Here is a 21,459-nt window from a genome sequence, read left to right as displayed (position 1 = left end):
ATTGGTGTCACTTTTGGGCCACATTTGCTTTTCAAATGGGATAGGCAGTGTAGTATGGTGGTCGAGAGCAAGATCTTGTAGACAATGACTCAGTGCTTAACAAAGTCATTACAAAGCCTTGAGGATGTGAGTTCTGGCTCCAGAACCCAGGTCAAAAGGAACAAGGCCGGGTGCCCCAGTACAGGTCTATAATTTCACCGCGGGCCTGTAATCCCAGCTAGGGGGACTGAAGCAGGTGGATCCTTAGGGCTTGCTGGCTAGACAGTCTAGCCGATTTGTGAGCCTCTGGATTCAGCGATAGAACCTGTCTGAGAAAAGGCGGAGGGGTGACTGAGGAACACACTTGGTTGGTGCTCACGTATGCATGAATGCACTGGTGGGCACACACATGCAGAAAGAGCAAGGTCTCGGGGGCTTTATGATTTTCGCGCCGATTAATCTTTTCTCATCTGTGAGACTGAACTCTATGACAATTACTTCATTATAAGGTAGCTGTGTTTAGTGGGTTATATATAGAGCACTGAGAGCATGCCTGGCTCCTGGGAAATGTTTATTCTAGAAGTACACTTCCTTCCTGCAGAGAGACCTAGAGGAGGAAGGGACGTGATCTTTGAGGAAGCTTTCGTTTACCAGACGTCTTCCCACCCGATTGCTACTGCAGTTGGAGTGGCAAGTGGTTTGGAAGAAACTCTTAAATTCGTCATCACTGCCAGCGACTCACCAGGATTTCCTCTCTTCTGCTGTCTGAATGCCCGGGTCCTGGGAGCTCCCAGCGCCTTGGGGAGCTGACTGATTACCGAGTTAGTGAGGTTAGGATGTAATCTGGGGTTTCCTTGGGACTTTCAGGTGACCAGACTTGGAGGATAGAGTGGATTTCAGAATCCTGGCTTTTAAATCTTAGGGATGGAAATCCAGGTGGGGCTCTTATGGTTACTGAAACTTTTACGGAGTCAACACGTGTTTATTGGCTGTGGAGACAGTCGACTGGGAGCATGGACTGTGTGATGAGTGGCAAGTGCAGACCCAGATCCTGGGACTGAGGGCCAAATCCGAGTCCAGATCCAGGTACTCCTCTCCAGGAGTTTACTATCTAGAGGAGAAATGGATGTCAGCACAGCGGTCATGCAGGCCCTCAATTAGAACTGGTGACGAGATGGAAAGGAAAAACACAAGCTCTCTGAAAGTTGTGGCGAGAGGGTATGGTTTGTTCGGAGGAGCAGCCCAGCCTTCCCGGTTGAGGTCCCTACACCCCGGGTTGGGTTGTGAAAGATGAAGTGTTGACTAAGAACATGGAAGATGGGATATCGTGACTCCAGGCCTGGGAAGGAAAATGACAGCCCAGGAGGGGGTTGGAGCAGGAGCGGGAGTAAGGCCCAGAATCCTTTGGACAAATCCATCCTTGAAGGCTCATGTAGCTGGGGAGGAGAATGGAGAATTGGAGATCTGATCGTGTTAAGGAGATGGTCTTTTAAGATGAATAGCTAGGAAGGGTGCAGCACGTGGGGCTTGACCCTGGTTAGCTAACTTCAGACCCAGGAAGGGTCCAGCATGTGGGGCTTGACCCCACCCCCAGCAAATAGGATGGGCTTACAATGTTTTCCCTTCTTGAACCCAGAGTCACCAGTTTCCCACATATAGCAGGACCAAGTTTTGTTTAAACAGAAAATGGGATTAAATACACTTTAACAAATCCTCACATAGTCTATACTTACTTGATTTTCTAATGATATAGTTTATGTGTATTGCAAAAAATTAGGAAGTGTAAGAAAAATCTGTAACTCCTCAGATATAAACAATTGTAAAACTGCCGTGTGTTGTAAACAATTAGAAATTCTAGTTCTGGCTAGGCGGTGGTGGAGCACATGCCTTTGATCACAGTGCTCAGGAGGCAGAGGCAGGTGGATCTCTGTGAATTCAAGACCAGCCTGGTCTACAGAGTGAGTTCCAGGACAACCAGGACTGTTTCACAGAAAAACCCTGTCTTGTAAAAACCAAATCAAACCAAACAAAACACCCCCCCCAACACACACACACACAAAGGAACTCTAGTGTAGCCAGAAGGTTTCTCCGGTCCCGCCCAGCCCTGCGGTCCTGCAGCCACTTATAAAATAATCACTCAGAGGCTTAATATTGTTTACAAACTGTATGGCCTATGGTAGGCCTCTTGCTAGCCAGTTCTTATATCTTAAATTAACTCATGTCTATTAATCTGTGTTTTGCCACATGTTCCATGGCTTTACAGGTCTGCTGGCAGGTTGCTCCTTGGGCGGCAGACTGGCCTCTTTCCCGACTCTGCATCTCTTTTTCCTGTCTCTCTCCTTGGATTTCCCGCCTGCCTCTAAGCTGCCAAAGCAGCTTTATTTATCAACCAATCAGAGCAACACATATTCACAGCCTACAGAAAGACATCCCACAGCACTCTAGTTTTGCATTCCGTTTGCTTGTTTGATTTTGAGCTAGGGCTACGTGGCTTAGCTAGCCTGGCACTTGCTATGTAGACCAGACTGGCCTTGAACTCAGATCTACCTGAATCTTCACCCAAGTGCTAGGGTTAATGGTGCACTGCACTCTACACCCTGCTGTACGACTTTCTTTTTAACCACGTAAGTATTATTACAAGAGCTTTTGGCATTAGAATAATGTACAGAACTTGACTTTTAGTGATTGAATGTGTCAACAAATGGGCCAATCTGTTGTGGAGAAACTGTTATGTTACTGGGTTTTCCAGTTAACACACTGTAGTGAAACTCCCTGTATTTTTTTTTCTTATTTAAAAATTCTATTTCTTTCCTATTATGTAAATGAGTCCTCTGCCTGCATATATGTCTGTGCACCACATGGCCCCCAAGAGGGCCTTGGATCCCTGAGAATGGAGTTGCAGATGGCTGTGAACTGTTATATGGGTGCTGGGAACCACACCCAAGTCCTGGAAGACAGCCTTAACCACTGAGCCATCTCCAGTCCCAATTTCACTGTATTTAAGATTTGTTCTCAGCTCTGAATATTTCCAATATCTAATTCCATGAGTAGAATTACGTTTTCAAAACAAAAGAAACGACTGTTTTTAATACTTTTCTGGTTTTACTTTTAATGTAAACCTTTTTGAGGTGTAAGTTATGTAATGGGGTGCATCCATTTCAAGTGCTGAATTAATTTTAGGAAGCCCAGGTACCTGGGTAATCATCATCCTATCTTAAATATTTCCCCTCCCTCCCTCTCCCCCTCCTTCCCTTCCCTTCCCTTCTTCCCTCTCCTCTCTCCCTCCTTCCCTCCCTCCCCCCTTCCTTCCTTCCTTCCTTCCTTCCTTCCTTCCTTCCTTCCTTCCTTCCTTCCTTCCTTCCATTTTTCTTTAGTTTTTGAGACAGGACCTATGTAGCCTTGGTTGGCCTAGAACTCAAAGAAACAGTCTGCCTCTGCCTCCTGAGTGCTGGGATTAAAGGCATGTGCCACCAGACCTGGTACCTTTTTTTTCCTTTCTAAATTAACTCCATTGGGTTTGATTATTATTATTTTTTCATTTACAATCCTCATCAATTATGTCTTTCCAAATAATAATGCCAGGTCACAGATACACATGTAAGAAATCTCCAAGAGGAGGGCCAGGCAGTGGTGGCACACATCTTTAATCCCAGCATTTAGGAAGCAGAGGCAGAGAGCAGGCAGATTTCTGTGAGTTTGAGGCCAGCCTGGTCTATAGATGATCGAGTTCCAGGAGAGGCACCAAAGTTACACAGTGAAACCCTGTCCTGAAAAAACCAAAAGCAGAAAGAAAAAGAAAGAAAGAAAGAAAGAAAGAAAGAAAGAAAGAAAGAAAGAAAGAAAGAAAGCAAAAGAAAGAAAGAAAGCAAAAGAAAGAAAGAGAGAAAGAAAGAAAGAAAAAGAAATCTCCAAGAGGAGATTGGGTATTCTTGTCTCATGAACCCAGTCGCCCCAGCTTTATGAGGCTTACAATTTACAAGAAAAACTGTGTATACAGTGCATAGCACGATGCTTTGAGGTATGTATACAGGGTAAGATGGTTAACTCAGAATAATTTCATAATCACCAACATCATGTACTTAACCCCTTTTAGAGGTGAGAACACATATGACCAGTTCTCTTTGCAGTCCCCAATCCCTAGGACCTCATTACTGTTAGGGCGGCCAGGCTTTGTAATGGACCTCTCTGACTTACTTACTTGGTGCAAGATCCAGCTGGTTTTTACCTCTCTTCTTTGACTGGGAGTGAGGCAGAAGTACTTCCGGTGTAGACTGGGAGTGAGGTGGAAGTACTCCCCGTGTGTCTTGTCTGGTCTGTTCTTGGAACTGTCTCCTGCACTGTTTTTGTGTATCCATTCGGCTTCGTTCTTAACGTTCTGTTTGCTTCCCTGTGTTCTCCTTCTATTCTCTATAAACATTTTATCCAAATTGTTTCTTTTTCTCTTACCTCAATGCTAGAAGCTTTAGATTTGTTTATGCTATGTCTTTCTGTAATTTTTTTTTTTTTTTTTAAACAGAGTCTTAGTGTGCAGTCCTGGCAGGTCTGGAACTCAGTGTTCTCCTGTCTCAGTCTCCTGCCTGCTGGGATCATGGGCATGCACCACCACACCCTGCTGTATCATAGTTTTTCATATGTATTCTATTTTATGGCATACTAGTTTTTCTATGGTTATAATAAGGGTTTCAGCCATCTGGAATTTCTCTTAGCTTATGTGCTTTAAATCAAATTTAGATATACAATGATGTACTGGAGGCATCTTCTTTTATTTATTTTAACTTTTCTGGTTTATTTTATTTTTATTGATTTGTTAGAGAGAGGTCTCAAATATCCCAGGCTGGCCTCCAGCTCACTAAGTAGACAAGATGACCTTGAACTTCTGATGTTCCTGTAGCGGTGCCTCTTTCTTGAAACAAAGATTCATTCTTTGTTTCTCTTTTTTTCCTTCCTTTTGTTACTTTTTTTCTCCTCCCATGGTACTGTGGTACTAAGGACTGAACTCAGGGCCTCTCACAGTAGGGAAGCACTTTACTACTGAGCTATATCCCAAGTTTCTTCACTTTTGTCTTTAAAGTTACAGACAAAACAGTAAGAGGAGAAATGGAAACAGTAAAAACTATTGGGTAGGAAAGAAACTCTGGATAGAACTATTACATAAGTAGAAGAAATGTTGAAATCACCAGTGTTTGGGAGAGAACACACATATACTCTCTCATGCACACTCAAACACATACACACTCACACTCACACACACACAGGCACTTTCTCCCCCCCCACTCACTCATACTAACTCTCACATACTCATTCTTATACACACACTTGCGCACACACTCACATGCACACAGAAGTGTAGATGTAATTCTGAATAGTTTTATTAAATAAGAAACACAGAGCCAAATGCAGAGTTAAAAGCCCAAGAGGTCAGAGCAGTAGCCTTTAGCTTACCAGCTGCTGCTGTCCTTCCCCTCAGAAAGAGACCTACTTCCTGTGTGTCTGTCTTTTTATTGACTTTCTGTTCTGCCTTCTCATGGTTGTAAACCCAACCACATGACCTCCTCGTCACTGCCTGTCTATACAGACCTCCAGGTCTCTATGGTTGGTATTGAGATTAAAAGCATGTGTCTCAATGCTGGTGGTGTCCTTGAACACACAGAGATCTGCCTGTCATGTGATCGGGATTAAGGGGGTGTGCTACCACTGCCAGACTTCTGCTAAACGGCTTGCTATTAGCTCTGACCCCAGGCACTTTTATTTATTAACATACAAATAAAATCACATTTCAGCACAAATAAAATATCACCATACAGAAGAACAAGCTATGCTGTGCTGCAGGATAGACACACCAACCGTCATGCTCGTCTTTTGAGTATTTTACACACACACTTACACTCACACTCACATGCACACAGAAGAGCAAGCAATGCTGTGCTGCAGGATAGACACACCAACTGTCATGCTCGTCTTTTGAGTATTTGAGCTCCTGTGCATTCTGTGGTGCTTGGGATCCAACCTTGGGCCTTTCACAGGCTGGGCAAACTCTCCACATTGAGCTACATCCCCAACCCTTGGTCTCTTGAGAAAGAGGTCTTGCTGTGTAGCCTAGGCTAGCCTGGAATTTAAGATCATCCTGCCTCGGCCTTTCAGGGTAATGGGTACAGGTGTGAGGCTCCACAACTAGCTTTCTCTTGGATAATTTTGGTCCATAGAAATATCTTTGCTTGTGTCTCTTATCTCTCTGAGTTAAGTTCTCCAAAGTGGAATGACTGTGTATATGCGGAGAGACATTCATTTTTTAAATTTGATTTTTTACTTATCATTAAGTGTGTGTGTGTGTGTGTGTGTGTGTGTGTGTGTGTGTGTGTGTGTGTATGGTGGGGGGGGACTGGGTATGCACACACATGCATGTGAGTGTCAGCCTGCCACGGAAGTTGTATGGGAATTAAAAGACAGCTTGCAGGTTCTCTCCGTCCACCACGGGCCTTGGGGATTGAGTTCAGGTTGTCACGATTGGCGGCGGCAAGTGCCAGGCCCCCAGCCCTATGCAGTTTTGTTGTTAAGATCCCGTCTTATCTGTCTTCTTGAAGTTGTCGAATTCTTTGTGAGGCTTTGATTGTGATGCAGCCTGGCTAAGGGGAAGAGAATTCTCAGCAAACCGAAGGGGACAGACCCCATGGGAGGGTAGACAAAAGTGCTGGCGCAGACCAGGCTTTGAAACAGGGAGGAGGTAGACATGACCGCGCACATCTGTAATCCTGGTGCTAGGGAGGTGGAGACAGGAGGAGCAGGAAGTTCAAGGTCATCCTTGACTACATAGTGAGTTTGAGGTCTGGACTGCTGCAGGGGAGATCTTGGTGGGGGTGAGGAAGGAGGAGAGGAGAGAGAGAGAGAGAGACTAGATAAAGATGGGAGTTTGGGACATGAGGAGTGAAGGCGTTTGGGCTGTTTTGTGCTGAATAGTAGGATAAGGAAGGATTTGCTACCTTCGCTGTGCTGTAGGAAGACTGGTCTAGTCTATCAGGGACCCAGTGGGTGAGTGGGGAAGGGCGGGCTGTGGTCCCTACGCAGATGTGCGCAGATCAACCCACACTGCTGAGTTCTAACTATTTCTGTTCACCTAGATGAGAAGATCTGCCCTGCTTGGTTGGAGGGGAGAGGCAGAGGCATTTGTGGGGAGCAAATCCAATCCTAGGCTGCTCCTGGGAGGGAGGTTCTGAGAGACGGCATCAATGCTAAGAGAAAGGACTGGTTTTAGAGATTCAGAGTCGAGGGCCTGGCTGTACAACAGAAAGAAAGGTTAGTACTACGAGACAGATTTGTGGGTGGCTTAAGGGTAGGGTAGGGACGCCCTGTTGATATATCTATAGATAAACAAAGAGTCACTTTTTAGTATAGTCTCTTCTTCCTTTTCTTCCTCCTCCTCCTTCAGCAACTGTGGGAATTGAACCCAGGGCTTTGTGTATTCTAGGCAAGCATGCTACCACTGACCTACACTGCCAGCTCATACACTTTCTATTTTGTTAGCTAAGCCAGGCAGCCCTACCTAGGTGGGTGGTTCAGCTATAGGGAACCTTAGGGGAAGACGCCAACTAAAGTGATCAGAAGGAAGCCCCATAGCCAGCATTTGATGAGGGACCTACACAGATTGTATCTTAGGAAGCCAGTTTTGCTGCCTGTGTGGTCCTTAGCGAAGAGAGTGGAAGCCGTGAGAATTAATGCAGGCAACCAAGGAGAGTAGAGTGAGAAGGGTATTTTCCTGTGAGGTGACTTGAGAGAGTGCGTGGAAGTAGGATGATGGAGGGAAGGTCAGTGGTGCATGGGATCCCAGTGATCAGAGAACAAGAGCTTCAGGGAAGACAGATGGTCCATCGACACTATGGAAGGATTTAGCAAAGAGCCTGACCTAGTAAAGTGCTTGCAAGTGAGCATAAGAGCTGAGTTTAGATTTCCAGCACTCGCACAGATGCACACACAAACACATGCACATGGACACACACACACACACACACACACACACACACACACACACACACACTATTCTGCAGAGACAGCCTCATGAGTCTTCAAGGTTTGGAGCTGCCTTCTATTCAGCGGACCCATATACTAGCTGGAGGCGGCAAAGACTATGCCTGCCTATGTTGTTATTTCAGGTCAAGGCTGAATGATGACCTTGACAGCTGGATGCCTACAGACCCTCTTCCATTTGTGTCAAGGCCCAAGGTGACTCTTGTCTTTGTTTCCTTTCAGAATGCTGTTTCCAAGTATGGCTCCCAGTTCCAAGGCAATTCCCAACACGATGCCCTGGAGTTCCTGCTCTGGCTGCTGGACCGTGTTCATGAGGACTTGGAGGGCTCGGCTCATGGAGTGGTGTCTGAGCAGGTGAGCCACTCTCTAAAGAGCAAATGTTGATCTTCCCTTTCCTGTGGGTATTTCCTCAGCGCCTTGGATCCCAGTGTCTTCCGGTCACCGTGTACACCTTCTGGTTTTAGACAGGCATTCCCGCCTTTTGCAGTATTTCTTGTCTTCCTTCATCCCGGTGGTATTGCGAATAGGATTTCGTTACACCTCTTAATCTGGAAAACATTTTCCTTGGTATGTATGTGTGCAGGTGCAAATGTGAAAGGTCAGAGACGGATGTCAAGTGTCTTCCTGGGTCATGCTCCACCATATTTTTTTTTTGAGACAGGGTCTCTCGATAAACTGGGACCTTGCTGATTTGGCTAAACTGTCCGGGCAATAAGCCCTAGGGATCCTCTGGCCTCTCCTTCCCCTGTGCTGAGATTGCAGGGGCACACTGCCACGCCTGGCTCCTGCTTGGGGGCTTGAATTTACTTCCTTATGCTTATGTGGCAGGCACTTTTCTCATTGAGCCATCTCCCCATCCCCCCAAAATATTTTCCTTAATTTTTTTTCTCCCTGCCTATTCTATGCAATTGTCTGGGCATCTGGAGCCACGAGAGCCATTCTTTGTTATTTTTAGACAGTTCTGATTCAGTCGACTCTACTATGGCTTTCTCGGTTAATGTATCTCACAGAGCAGTCGTTTCTGTTTTTCTTAAGACCTGGGTGGGTAATTTCTGATTTTGATGAAGCCCCAGACCTTGGGACAAAGAAAGCATTGTAACACTGTGGGTCTGTTTCTGTTGTTGTTGGCTTTTGTTTTGTTGAGATGGGGTTTTGCTGTGTAGCTCAGGGATGGGGCATACCTCCTCGCTCATTCAGTCCCCGTTGGCTGGAGGTTGCAGCTTGGTCATGGAGTCCAAGCTGGTTTTAAACTCTCACCCCCAAACTCCCCCTGCCTCTGCTTCTCCAAGGGCTGGAATGACAGTTGGGTGCCACCGCACCCAGCCACACTGTAATATTTTGTAAAAGTCGCAGTTAATTGCCACATCAACTATGCTCTTTATGAGCTTTCATAAATTAAGGCCAATAGTGGCTTGTACTTTACTATGATCGCTTTACTGCTCAAGGAAAAGTGAATGAAGTTAACATTATGAGTGAGCCAAGTTATAGGAGCTGGAGCCTTAAATAGTAGGTATCTTATGCACCTTGGTAATTAGCCAGGAAGCAACACATTTTTGGTGGATTTCATATACAGTTCAGGCCTAGCTCCCAGAATTGCTTCATCAGCATTTTTTTCTTCCCCTCACCCGCTCCATGGTACTGAGAATTGAACTTCAGCCTCAGGCCTGATAGGCAAGTGCTCTACCATGGGAACTATGTTCTCAGCCCTTCCGTTTTGTTTTATATCTGGACACCTGATTGCCCATCCTCATGAATCCACTAACAATAACAACAAACCCTTTAGGAAGCCAAACTTGATGGTGCATGTCTATAATCCCAGTACAACAGTTAAGGAAGGGTCGGTCACGAGGCTGGAGAGATGTTTCAGTGGTTAAGAGTCAGTACTGCTCTACAGTGGGCAAGAGTTCGGTTCCTTGTTCAACAGCAGGCAGCCCACAAATGCCTGTAAATCAGCTCCAAGAGATCTGTCTCCTCCTTCTGACCTCTGGGCACCTACACACATATACACACACATAGACAAGCACAGAGGCATAACTCAAATTAATCCTAAATAAAGGGGAGGAGATTAGGCAGGATTCTAGCCCAAGAGACTCTGGCTTGAAAGCCCATTCTCTTGTTTTAAAAGCAATCACTCCAGTGACTGGGGGACACCAGGAAAACAAAAGCAGAGGTCACCCTAACAAAGCTTCAGGTGGAAGCCAGGTGTGGTGATATACGTCTTTAATCCCAACACTCCGGAGGCAGAGGCAGGTGGATCTCTGTGAGTTCGAGGCCAGCCTGGTCTACATATTGAGTTTCAGGCTGACCAGGGCTACACAGTGAGACCCTGTCTCAAAACGAAACAAAACAAAACAAAACAAAACAAACCCCAGGGAACCACACACCAACATGGTGTTGTTTCTGGGTTGGGAGAGGAATGGGTGTTTTTTTTTTCCCCTTTTATTTATAATCATTTTTCTTTGGATCTTATTCAGATCTTTTTGTTTTTATGTGATAGAAATTTAACTTCATCTGGCTTACGGAAAGGGCATTTGTTGTTTTTTATAACCTGCAATTCTGGTTGAAGCAGCTTTGGGTGGGACTGCATCCAAGGTCTCGGGTGATGTCACTGTGTCTCTGATGCTGTCTCTTCATTCTCTTTCTGGCTCTGCCCACATGGTAGCAAGAGGGCCTTCTGAGTTGCTCACAGAGTCTCCAGAGCCTGGCATGCCAGAGCAAACACTGATTGTCCCAACATAGTTGGCATGCTCATTCCTGGGCATGTGGTCAGAAGAATGGAACAGTCTGATTAGACTCCTCAGAGTCACATGCCTGTGGGGAGAACATGGGCTGAGGAAGGCTTTTACAGAGTCAGAATTAATTGCTGGCCCAAAGAATACACCACTGGGCAGATACATGTTGTCTGCTTCTGTGCCTTCCATAAATTTAAAGGACACAGTTTGAAATGGGAAATGTGTATACACACACAACACACACATATACACACACTAAGGATACCATTTACTGAATGTCTATATTGTATATCTAGTTTGATGATTTTCGTTACTTACTTTATTGCCTGGTATATAGTAGACATTCAGTAAACTTATTAAATGGTTGTCTTATTTTAATATTTATAATGATAACTCATATTCTATAGTTAGGGGAAACACAGGTTAAGGAAGGCATTTCCCAGGGTCACTCACTCTTTGATAGTCTCATGTAGCTTAGATTGAACTTGAACTCACTATGCAGCTAAGGGTGATCTCGAAGGCTTGATCTTCTTCCTTCACCTTCATGACCCTTGGGGGGCCATCATCTTCTACCTGGTGGAAATAGGATTGAGTCTGGACCATCTATCTCAAATCCAGGGTTCTGGACCTCCTTTCTTGGAGGTATGGAGGCTGTGCGGTGGTGGCACACACCTTTAATCTCAGTGCTTGGGAAGCAGAGCCAGGCAGATCTCTGTGAGTTCAAGGCCAGCCTGGTCTACAGAGTGAGATCCAGGACAGGCACCAAAACTACACAGAGAAACCCTGTCAGAGAGAGAGAGAGAGAGAGAGAGAGAGAGAGAGAGAGAGAGACAGAGAGAGAGACAGAGACAGAGAGACAGAGAGAGACAGAGAGAGAGAGATATGAATGGGTGTCTCCACTTCCTGCTGCTGTATAAACAAGGACTCTCCTGTTCTCCTCTCTTTTCTCCTTCTGTACTGGGAAGTTTTTTCTGCCTGGAAAGTAGGTGGGATTTGATAGCTGGGTAAATTTCCTGTGACTGGAACAAAATGGCTGTGGTAACCACTTACGAAGAAGAAACGTTTACATTGGCTTTGGGAGTTTTCAGTCTGGTCAGGTGGACCCATTGCATTTGGGGGGTGATGAGGGAGCACTTCATGGTGGGAGCTGTTTATCCCGTAGTGGCTGAGAAGGGGCTGGATCCCCACAGTTCCCTTTCAGGGCATGCCCATGGTGACTTAAGACTTGCCCCTAGGCCCTGTCTCTTAAAGGTTCTACCAGCTCCTAATAGTGAAAGCCTGGGACAATGCCTTAACCCATGGGCCTTTGAGTGACATCCATTCCAGATCAGCGGCAGCCTTCCAAACTGCCTTTCACTTTTCCTCTCCATTCCTTTGATAGCAGGAAAAATCATTTGGTCTGAGGACAGAGAGGGTAAGCTATGTGTGTCCGAGTCACAGAGCTAGTGAGTGGGAGAGGCCGTACACAAATAAGGAAATGACACTCTATACCAGGATTTCTGAACCTGAGCACTCTTGGCATCTGGGGCTGGATAATTTTTCCTGTGTGGCACTGACTTGTGTGTCATAGCATTAACACTACTGTCTTTCCGGCTAGGTGCCAGGGTCAGTACTGACTTGTGCTAAATGGGTGTGCAAACACTGCCAAATGTCCCCTGCATGGGAACCCAAATCACCCTCCAATTGAGAAGCTCTGCGCTAAAATCTGTGTGCCCTATGAATATGTGCCACCCCCAAATGGTTCTTTGGGACATTTGAGTTTATTTACATCATGGGGGCCTGCCAATCATTCTTCATAACTTCAAGATCCAGGAAAAGGGACTATGATTGAAAGTTAGTCTTTCAGCCGGGCGGTGGTGGCGCACGCCTTTAATCCCAGCACTCGGGAGGCAGAGGCAGGTGGATCTTTGTGAGTTCGAGGCCAGCCTGGGCTACCAAGTGAGTTCCAGGAAAGGCGCAAAGCCACACAGAGAAATCCTGTCTTGAGAAACCAAAAAAAAAAAAAAAAAGAAAGTTAGTCTTTCAACTTACTTCTTTCCCTCCCTCCCTCCCTCCCTCCCTCCCTCCCTCCCTCCCTCCCTCCCTCTATTCCTTCTCTCCCTCCCTTTTTTCTTTCTTTTGGACTGGGGTAGACCCCAGGACCTTGTGCTTGCTAAGCAGATGTTTACCGCTCCAGAGACACTCCCAGCTCCCAGTATTGTTCTCTGTGACATTCTCCACACCAAAGCCAGATCTCTTCAGAAAGGGAACAAGGTGATGTCATCTCCTGCTTGCCTTGCTCTCATGGCTTCCTACAGACCTGGAACCAAATCCTCCCTGACTGGGCCTGCTAACCACTCAGCCTGATTCCTCTCCCACTCACTCTCTGTTCTCACTGTCTCAGCGTTCTGTCTGTGGGACATGTGTGTTAGAAGCAGGGCATCCCTGGGCAAGCTGTGGAGGTGGCTGCTGGCCAGAGCAAGGGACTTACTCAGCCTCACTCTGACCCGGTGATACCAGCAGTGTCTCTTTCTCTGTCCTCCTGAAGTTGCTTCTGGAAGGTGGGCTGCCTTGAGGCTGGGCCGTGTATCTTGGAGGCAGAGGGCAGAGCCTTTGTGGTTACTTAGCAGGAAACTTCATTTCCCCTTTCAACAAAGAAAGCTCCTGCCCTCTGTGTAACTCTGAGTGATTTTCCCTTCTGAAGTTATTTCTGTACTGAGGACATAGGAAAGCCATACAACGAGATTCATTTGTAACTGGAATAGAAAACGTAAGGGCCGCTCTCTTTTCCATTACTTTAACGACTCTCAAATACTTCCATCCTGCAAAGGCTGTATTTTCACTGCCCTCTAAACACCAACACATAAACAGTCTTTTTGATGGGTTTCCAGAAAATTCTACTTTTGCAGAAAAAAAGGTGGGAATGAGTCTAGGGAGGAAACACAGCCAACATGTATTAAGAACCTACTGTGTGTCAGTCAAGAGTCCTCCCTCTCTCCCTCCTTTCTTACTTTCTGAGAGAGTTTCCCTCTGTAGCTTAACCTAACCTCAAACTCACGCCATAGCCCAGGCTGACCTCAAAATTCATAATGTAACGCAAGGTGCCTTTCAAGTAGTGATCTTCCAGTTTCAGTCCCCTTTATCCCCCAGTGATAGAATTACAGGTGTGAGCCTCCATGGCTGGTGTGTACCTCATCTCTTGATTTGTACCACAGTTGCATGCCGGGGGATGCTGCTGAAGTATACTCTGTAGCTTTGAGCGTATCAAGGTTTGCTCACCTAGCAGACCAGATTCACGTGCCTCTGACCTCATAGTTCATGCTTTGTGAATGACTTCCTGCTGCCTGTCCTTTTGTCTGGCTCAACATTTTCTTTCCTTACTCCATCTCATGGTGACCCCATCTACAGTCATGCCCAGTGTCTCAGCTTGTCATCTCTATATGGAACTTCCCTGCATCATTGTAAGTTCCTGGTTACAAGCAACTTGAGCCTCTCTAGGTGGGGAATGGAGATGGTCAGCTAGGGAGAAGCACATGGGATTAAATGGAGAGCTTGTCTAGAATGAGAGAGCTCTGGGTTGATGCAGAACCTCGATGGCAAGAACTTTCTTGTTTAGTCATGACAGCTGGAATTAGTGTTTTCGGCTTAGGTCACTCTGCTCATGTCCTGGCAGGGACATCTGAGTGCAGACAGGTCATGGACCTGTCTCTTGGTAGGGAATTGAGCTTTTCTTGGGGAGACTTAAGCAAATATATCTTTATTCTAAATAGGTCACCAATGACCAACCAAATTAACCATCCCATCCATGTCTAGCCTGGTGAACCAGTGACTTTATTAGGCTTAATCACGGGAACGTGGTTGAGCGGGTTAGAGCTGTGTGTGACTTCAAAATAGCCATATCACTAAAAGGTCCCATTCCAGTGTGGGTGGTGATTCCTAAAGCCACACACATGGAGTTCTCTACTTTTCAGGAACCTTCTGGCTCCTCTATACTCTAGAACTTCCTGAGAGCACTCGTAATTGGGTTGGGATTACAGACAGCTGACAGGGCATAGGAAGAGGGTCTAATGACCCTTCCTAGGTCCTCTTTTATGAGAGAGCATCAACAAGCTGGGAGTATGGAGAGTCTCATGTGGGCAATCACAGCTGTGCTCCACTCAGAGGAAAACATCCCGCATATTCCCATCTAGGGACTGGATGAGGTATCAAGAACTGTAAATCCTGGGCAGCCAGAACATTCCCGTATCTGCACAATGCAAGTTCACACCTCTTGGCTCTTGCAAATATTTGCCACTCCTCTGTCTGGCTGTTGAGTCACCCTTGATCTTGGCATGTCTTTCCCAAGCCCCATCTCCTTTGACTTCTGTTAATGATACCCGTGTCCAGCCACCCCTGAGTGGGAACCTTGGAGGTGGTGTGTTCCTCCCTTCCCTTCTTCTCCCTGGTTCTGCTGAACTGAGAACTCCTCACACAGGGTCTCTTGAAATCCCCTTCCCACCCTTTTTCATCTTCCTGGCTTCTGCTCAGGTCACCTGCTTGTTACTTAGACCCGTAAACCTTCTGATGTCCTTCTTTTCTTGGGAATGGTTGTTGAGTTAAAGCATCCCTGTAAGCATGGAGCTACCACTCTGGTTAACAAACAAACAATCTATCTATCTGTGCTGGACATTTTTTTTTTTGTCAACACAAACTAAATTTGTCTGAGAGGAGAGAACCTCAACTGAGAAACTGCCTCCAAAAGATCAGGCTTTGGGCAAATATACAGGATATTTTCTTTTTTTTTTTTTTTTTTTTTTTTGGTTTTTCGAGACAGGGTTTCTCTGTGTAGCTTTGTGCCTTTCCTGGAACTCACTTGGTAGCCCAGGCTGGCCTCGAACTCACAGAGATCCGCCTGGCTCTGCCTCTCGAGTGCTGGGATTAAAGGCGTGCGCCACCACCGCCCGGCAACAGGATATTTTCTTAATGATTGATGGGAAAGGGCCTAGCCTATTATGAGTGCCACCCATAGTGCCACCTATGGGCTGGTGGTCCTGAGTGCTATAAGAAAGCAGGCTGAGCAAGCCACAAGGAGCAAGCTAGAAAGCAGTACCCTTCCATGGCCTCTATATCAGCTCCTGCCTCGAGGTTCCCACCTGGTTTGAGTTCCTGCCTTGGCTTTCCTCAGCGGACTGTGACTTTGGATATGTAAAACAAATAAACCCTTTTCTTTCCAAGTTGCTTTTGGTCATGGTGTTTCATCACAGCAGTAGTAACCCTGACTAATATACTATCTATAAATGACTCTTCAACTCCTCAAAACGTGCCTTCTATCAGATGGGTGCCATCATCTATATTAGAATTAGGGAACTGTTTGTAAGCTGGAGATATGTAATCCCCACACTTGTGTGTTAATGGTATCTTGCAGTGCTGGCAATGGATCCCAGGGCCTCACACATGCTAGGTAAGCAGCTTCCTACCACTTAACTCCAGCCTCAGCTTTGTTAATGGAATTTGGCACTTTGGAGGGTAATTGAGACAGATGAGATCATGAGAGTGGGGTGTGCCCGTGATGGGATTGGCAGCTTCGTAAGAGAGATGCCTGCTTTGTTGTGAGCCCTGAGGCCCTTGCCAGGTGCCGAGAAGATGCTAGTGCCATCTTCTAGTTCATAGAACGGTGAGCTAAACCAGTTTTTCTCAGTTTGCCCAGCGTAGCGGCGCATGCTTGTAATCCCAGCATTCGAGAGGTATAAGCCAGAAAATCAGGAGTCTTAAAGTTGGTCTTGGGTCTATAGTGAGTTTGAGGCCAACCAGAGCTACACAGCCTGCCTCAACCCTCCTATCCCCCCCCATGAGACCCTACCTAAACAAACAAACAAACAAACAAAAACAACAACACAAAACAAGAAAGAATAAATCCCTCAGTTTGAGTACTTTATTATAGCAACAGAAAATGAATTAAGATTAAAAACTACAAAGCAAGTAAGTGATTTAACTGGTTTAGGGAAACACTAGCTACTTATGTCAACACTGTCACTGTTAGAAATGCCCAACAGAAACAGTTTTGGAGAACACAGATTGCTCATGGTGACACAGAGGCGAAGAGGACGTGTCCAAGGCTCTTAAATGCCAAAAGCTGGCCTGGGAGCTAGATATGCACAGAACACCCGGACTCGTGCACAGTGCGCTTTAGTATAGCTTTGTGTTGGAGGTGGTTTGAAAACCGTGCCTAGTTGGAGATGAAGCCCAGTGGTAGAGCACTTGTCTAGTGTGTATGAGGCCCTGGGTATAATCCCCAGACCTCCAAGGACGCGAGTGGGAATAGAAAGATGTCTAAAATGACTTCTTAGGGTAGTCAGGATAAAAAAGAAAAATTGAGAAATTGAAATACAGTGCTGTCAGGCAAATTATATGTCTGGCCTTATATGGATGCTCAGATTGTTACTAAACAGCTTTGTATTATGAGAAACTGTGACCGGAACGTCGTTCCCCCTCCCCCCCCAGCCTTTTCTAGCAGTGTGGGTCTTGTGTAGCAGGTACTTCTAATTGTGTAATTGTGTCCCCAGTGTGGTGTAGAGTGGGCTGAGAATAAGGATAATTAGGGAACCCGGAGAGCTGGAGTTGTTCATCCTGGGAGTGATAGCCTTCCAGAGGAGACTGGGGACATTGGGGTGGGCCAGAGCCCTGAGGGAGGAGAGGTGAAAGATGACCCAGAAAGATATATTAAGGAAGGATGCAGGGATTTGGATCTGATGTTTGCAGATGTGATTAAGAATGTTGAATTAGGGTAATTAACTTGGATTATCCAGGTAGTCCCTTAGCATAATATTGAGTGTTGTTATAACAGAGGCAGAGGGAATTTGGAGACCACAGAAGACAAAGCAACATAAATATAGAGCTAAGAGAGATTTGAAGATGCTGGCCCTGAGGACAGAAAGGTGTGGCCACAAGGCAAGCAATTCCAGCAGCCACTGAATCTGGAAGAGGCTAGGAGAAGATTCCTGCCTAGAACCTCTGGAGGGGGTGGCACCTGTCAACACCTTCCTTTTAGACTATTGATACTGATTTTGGGTGCCATCAACCCCAGGGTGGGGTTGGGACTGGGAGTGTGTGTGAGCTCTCGCTATGATCATCCTTTAGTTCTGCTTTCAGCACATATATACACATACCCTTTCTCAGGGATTCAGGGGAAACAGTGAGATTGAAAGGACATTGAGTAATCGTAAAGGCAGTATTGAAGATCACTGCTCCACAAGGCTCAGGAAGGGACGATGTGGGCATTGTGGGGGTGGGGTAATGGGCTTCATGGTCTGGAAGCAGCTGTATGACATAATGTGGACAGGATGTCATCAGATTTCTTTCCTGTTCCTTTGCAGCTGCCCCCAGATGCGAGTAAGGCCTTGGAGGACCTCCGGCCATCTGCAGCTCCTCCCTCCTTAGGCCCCAGCTTTGTGCAGAGCCACTTTCAAGCCCAGTACAGGTAAGAAGGGGCGTGTTCTTAGAATGTGCTCTCCGGGAGCTCTGCACCCAGGTCACCTGCATCTCATTGCCCTTAACCCTGCGCAACAAAACAACACAACACACAAGGACCCTTCCCATTCCTTTCACAGCCACAGTTAGTCAGTCTCCTGTGGTCTCCAGCCTTGAGGATTTCTTCTTTCCCTTCTTGGCTTCTTGGAATGGCCTTCTGCCCTCCCTGAAAGGAAAGGAGTGTCTGGAGGATGGTTTTTTATTACAGGGATGTGGAAACCAGAATATCACCAGCTGAAGTCATACTGAAGCTGGGGAGACTCTTCCTGTTGTTTGCTGGGCATGGCCAGAGAGCTCACTTTGAGTTAGTCATTTTGTGAGCTCAATACAGCATGGGGGATATAGAAATCATCACATGGCCTTTCACTTCAGAAAACAGGCACCATGGGTATGTCTATATGAGAGTATGGATGTTTTTAAGAATTATAGTGTTTAGTAAAAGATACCTGCAGCAATGAGACCTCAGAGAGGAGACCCTAGCCCCAGACTGCTTGGCCACATGTGTCTTTTCATGGGCTTTGATAGCTGATAGGATCAAATGGGTGGGAACATACTCAGTGGGGATGACTACAAGCTTTAAGATGGGAATGAGCACAGAGGCCAAGACTTACGGAAAGCCATTGGATATGGAAAACCTCTTAGGTGGGATTCCTACATCTGTGTATTTCAAACATCAGTATTTAAGATCCATTTTTTTTAAAGGCTGGAACAAAATCAAAATTGAACATGTGAGTGGCATGATGATTTGACATGTATCTGTAATATCTAATGTCATGTTAAATATATGTGTATCCTTAAACCTTCATTATTAATTTATGGTAAAAATAATATAAAATCCTCCTGATAGTTTGTTAATGTATAATATTTAGTCATCTCTAATGATTTCACCTATATGGTTGAACCCAGGACTTCTTGCTACCTATGAGTTAATGCCTGTTGGTCAGCATTTCCCCATCCCTTCTCCCTGATCTCTGGTAATTGCCATTCTGTTCTCAACTTCTGTGATAGAGTTTTTTTTTACAGTCAATGTATATTATTTATATATGATTTGATAATACATTTTATATTTTATATACTATTAAAGTATAGTGCTTATGCTCTATATGAAATTAGAATGAGGCTATAGCTCAGTGGTAGAGTACATGCTTGGCATATGCAAGTTCATATTCTTGAACCAGTTGGATATGATACAAGTGGATGAAATTTGATCCAATACAACTCTATGGGTTCAATTCTCACCACCATAAGATCCATACATACATCCATACATCCATAAAAATAATTAGCCAGTTACTTAGAAATTTTTATTTTTTCCCCCGAATCACTCATCTCTTGCTATCTGAAATAAGTTCAGGGCTAATCTAAAGGTCAGTCTGGGACAGGAGATATGGCTCAGCCATTAAGAACACTTACTGCTCTTTCAGAGGATGAGTTTGGATCCCAGCCCCCACATCAGGCAGCTCACAAACGTTCATAGTTCCTGTTCCAAAGGATCCAAGAGCTTCTCTGGCCTCTGCAGGCATCTGCATATGCTCACATGCACAGACACATATAAATAAATTTAAAGAAAAAAAATCAAGGTCATCTTCTTGAACGAGTTTGATACAATGCAACTGTATAAAAGAAAACGTGCTCCTGGTTTCGTTTTGTGGAGGCTAAAAGAACCAAAGAGAGAAGCAGGGATTAGGAAGCTTTCCAAACACAAGAATACATCCTGTGGCCTGTTCTGCACCCCGGCACACAGTGATCTGAAGAGGTGGGGGGATCTGAAGAGACACTGGGTAGCATAGGGAACCCCACAATGCCATGTCCAATGGCCAGCAAATGCTGTGGGGCACATTGCTTTTTATCAAAACACTACCTTGATTCCCCCGGGTGAGTTCACCAGTGGTGTAAGCTGGAGTCCATGTTAAACAGAAAAGACTGGGCACCGGGGTGTGGTGGGCCTAGCAGCATGCCTAGCATCCTTGAGGCTGGCTATGTGCTCCAGTACCACTACCAGCAAGCCAGGAAACAAAAGGCCAACTGGGGACTGTTTCCTAAATCACTGCTAACCTTCTGGTAACTTCTATCTACTTAAATAACTTGTATGCCCAAGATCTAGCAATGAGCAGATGCCTCAGGTGAATCGATGGGTTTATCTTCGTGCTTGCCTATATTATGATGATGATGATAATGATGATATTTTCTTTGAGATAGTGTTTTGCTATATAGCCCAGGCTGGCCTGGAACTTCTACCTCTGCTTCTCAAATGCTAAGATTACAGCTGTGAAACAACACATCTGGCTCCTGGGAAGTTTTTAAATTTAAGATGCCAGAGTCCCTCCTTCCCCTCATTGAAATAGAATCCATGGCAGAAAAACCTGGAGGTCTGGGCCTTTGAAAAGCTGCTTGTGGGCTGGTGATATGGCTCAAAGGATAAAGGCACTTGCTGCCAAGCCTGATGACTTGAGTTCCTCGTCAGAACCCACATGGCGGAAGGAGAGGGCTGACTCCCACAGGCTGTTCTCTAACCTGACATGCACACCGTGGCATGTCCATCCACCCCCTATGAAATAAATACACGCAATTTTAAAAAATGCTATTTGTGTGTTTTGGGGGTTCAGGGAAGCTAAGCACCAGAGATAAGGGGTCCCTAAGACTCCCTTGGTTAAAAGTTGGCATGCAGTGTGTTTTCCCATCCTTTGTATACTGAGACATGAGACTAAACTCCCCTCCTCTCCTCCCTTCCAAAGGGGAAAGATAAAATGAACCATCTTACTTCAACAATTATCCACGTAAGTTTGTTGTTTGACACAAGGTTCCCTCTGCTGCCCATCCTGGCCTCAAACTTCTGGGCTCAGGCGCTCTTCCTGCCTCAGCACCTGTACCCAGGAAAACGACACATTTAAAATGTACAACCCAGCACCATGTATGCTCATGGTACTGGGTAGCCATCATCTCTTCCTGGCTCCTGAACACTTTCATCATGCAAAGAGAAAATCTGGTTCCCAGTAAGTAGTCACCTTCCACTTCCCTTTCTCCCAGCTTCTAGAAACCATCACTTTGTATTGTGTCTCTTTGGCTTTCCTATTTTAGATATTTCATATCAATAGAATGATACAAATAGGCAGCCTTGTGTGTCTGGGTTTTTCTTGGTACTTGACATGTTATTTTCTAGGTATCAGGGCTCTGTTTCTTTTTTACAGCTGAGTTGTATTCCACAGCGTGGATGTACCACATTTTGCTTTCCTCTTATCGATTA

The 21,459-nt window shown here is 45.6% G+C and overlaps 1 protein-coding gene across 2 annotated transcripts in view; it reads left to right on the top strand.

Annotated features, from left to right (window-relative positions):
- The window catches only part of Usp43 (ubiquitin specific peptidase 43), a 68,696-nt gene that overhangs the window by 1,690 nt on the left and 45,547 nt on the right, over positions 1-21,459 (top strand). For both annotated transcript variants that reach the window (XM_028869386.2, XM_028869385.2), the window contains exons 2-3: positions 8,221-8,352; positions 18,062-18,165. In XM_028869386.2, the coding sequence (XP_028725219.1) occupies positions 8,221-8,352; positions 18,062-18,165 (236 nt within the window). The remainder of the gene's footprint in view (positions 1-8,220; positions 8,353-18,061; positions 18,166-21,459) is intronic.

This window comes from Peromyscus leucopus, chromosome 8b (genome assembly GCF_004664715.2).
Source record: "Peromyscus leucopus breed LL Stock chromosome 8b, UCI_PerLeu_2.1, whole genome shotgun sequence".
Lineage (NCBI taxonomy): Eukaryota > Metazoa > Chordata > Mammalia > Rodentia > Cricetidae > Peromyscus > Peromyscus leucopus.
The sequence above is the reverse complement of the archived record's forward strand: the minus strand, read 5'-3'. Positions and strand labels throughout refer to the sequence as shown.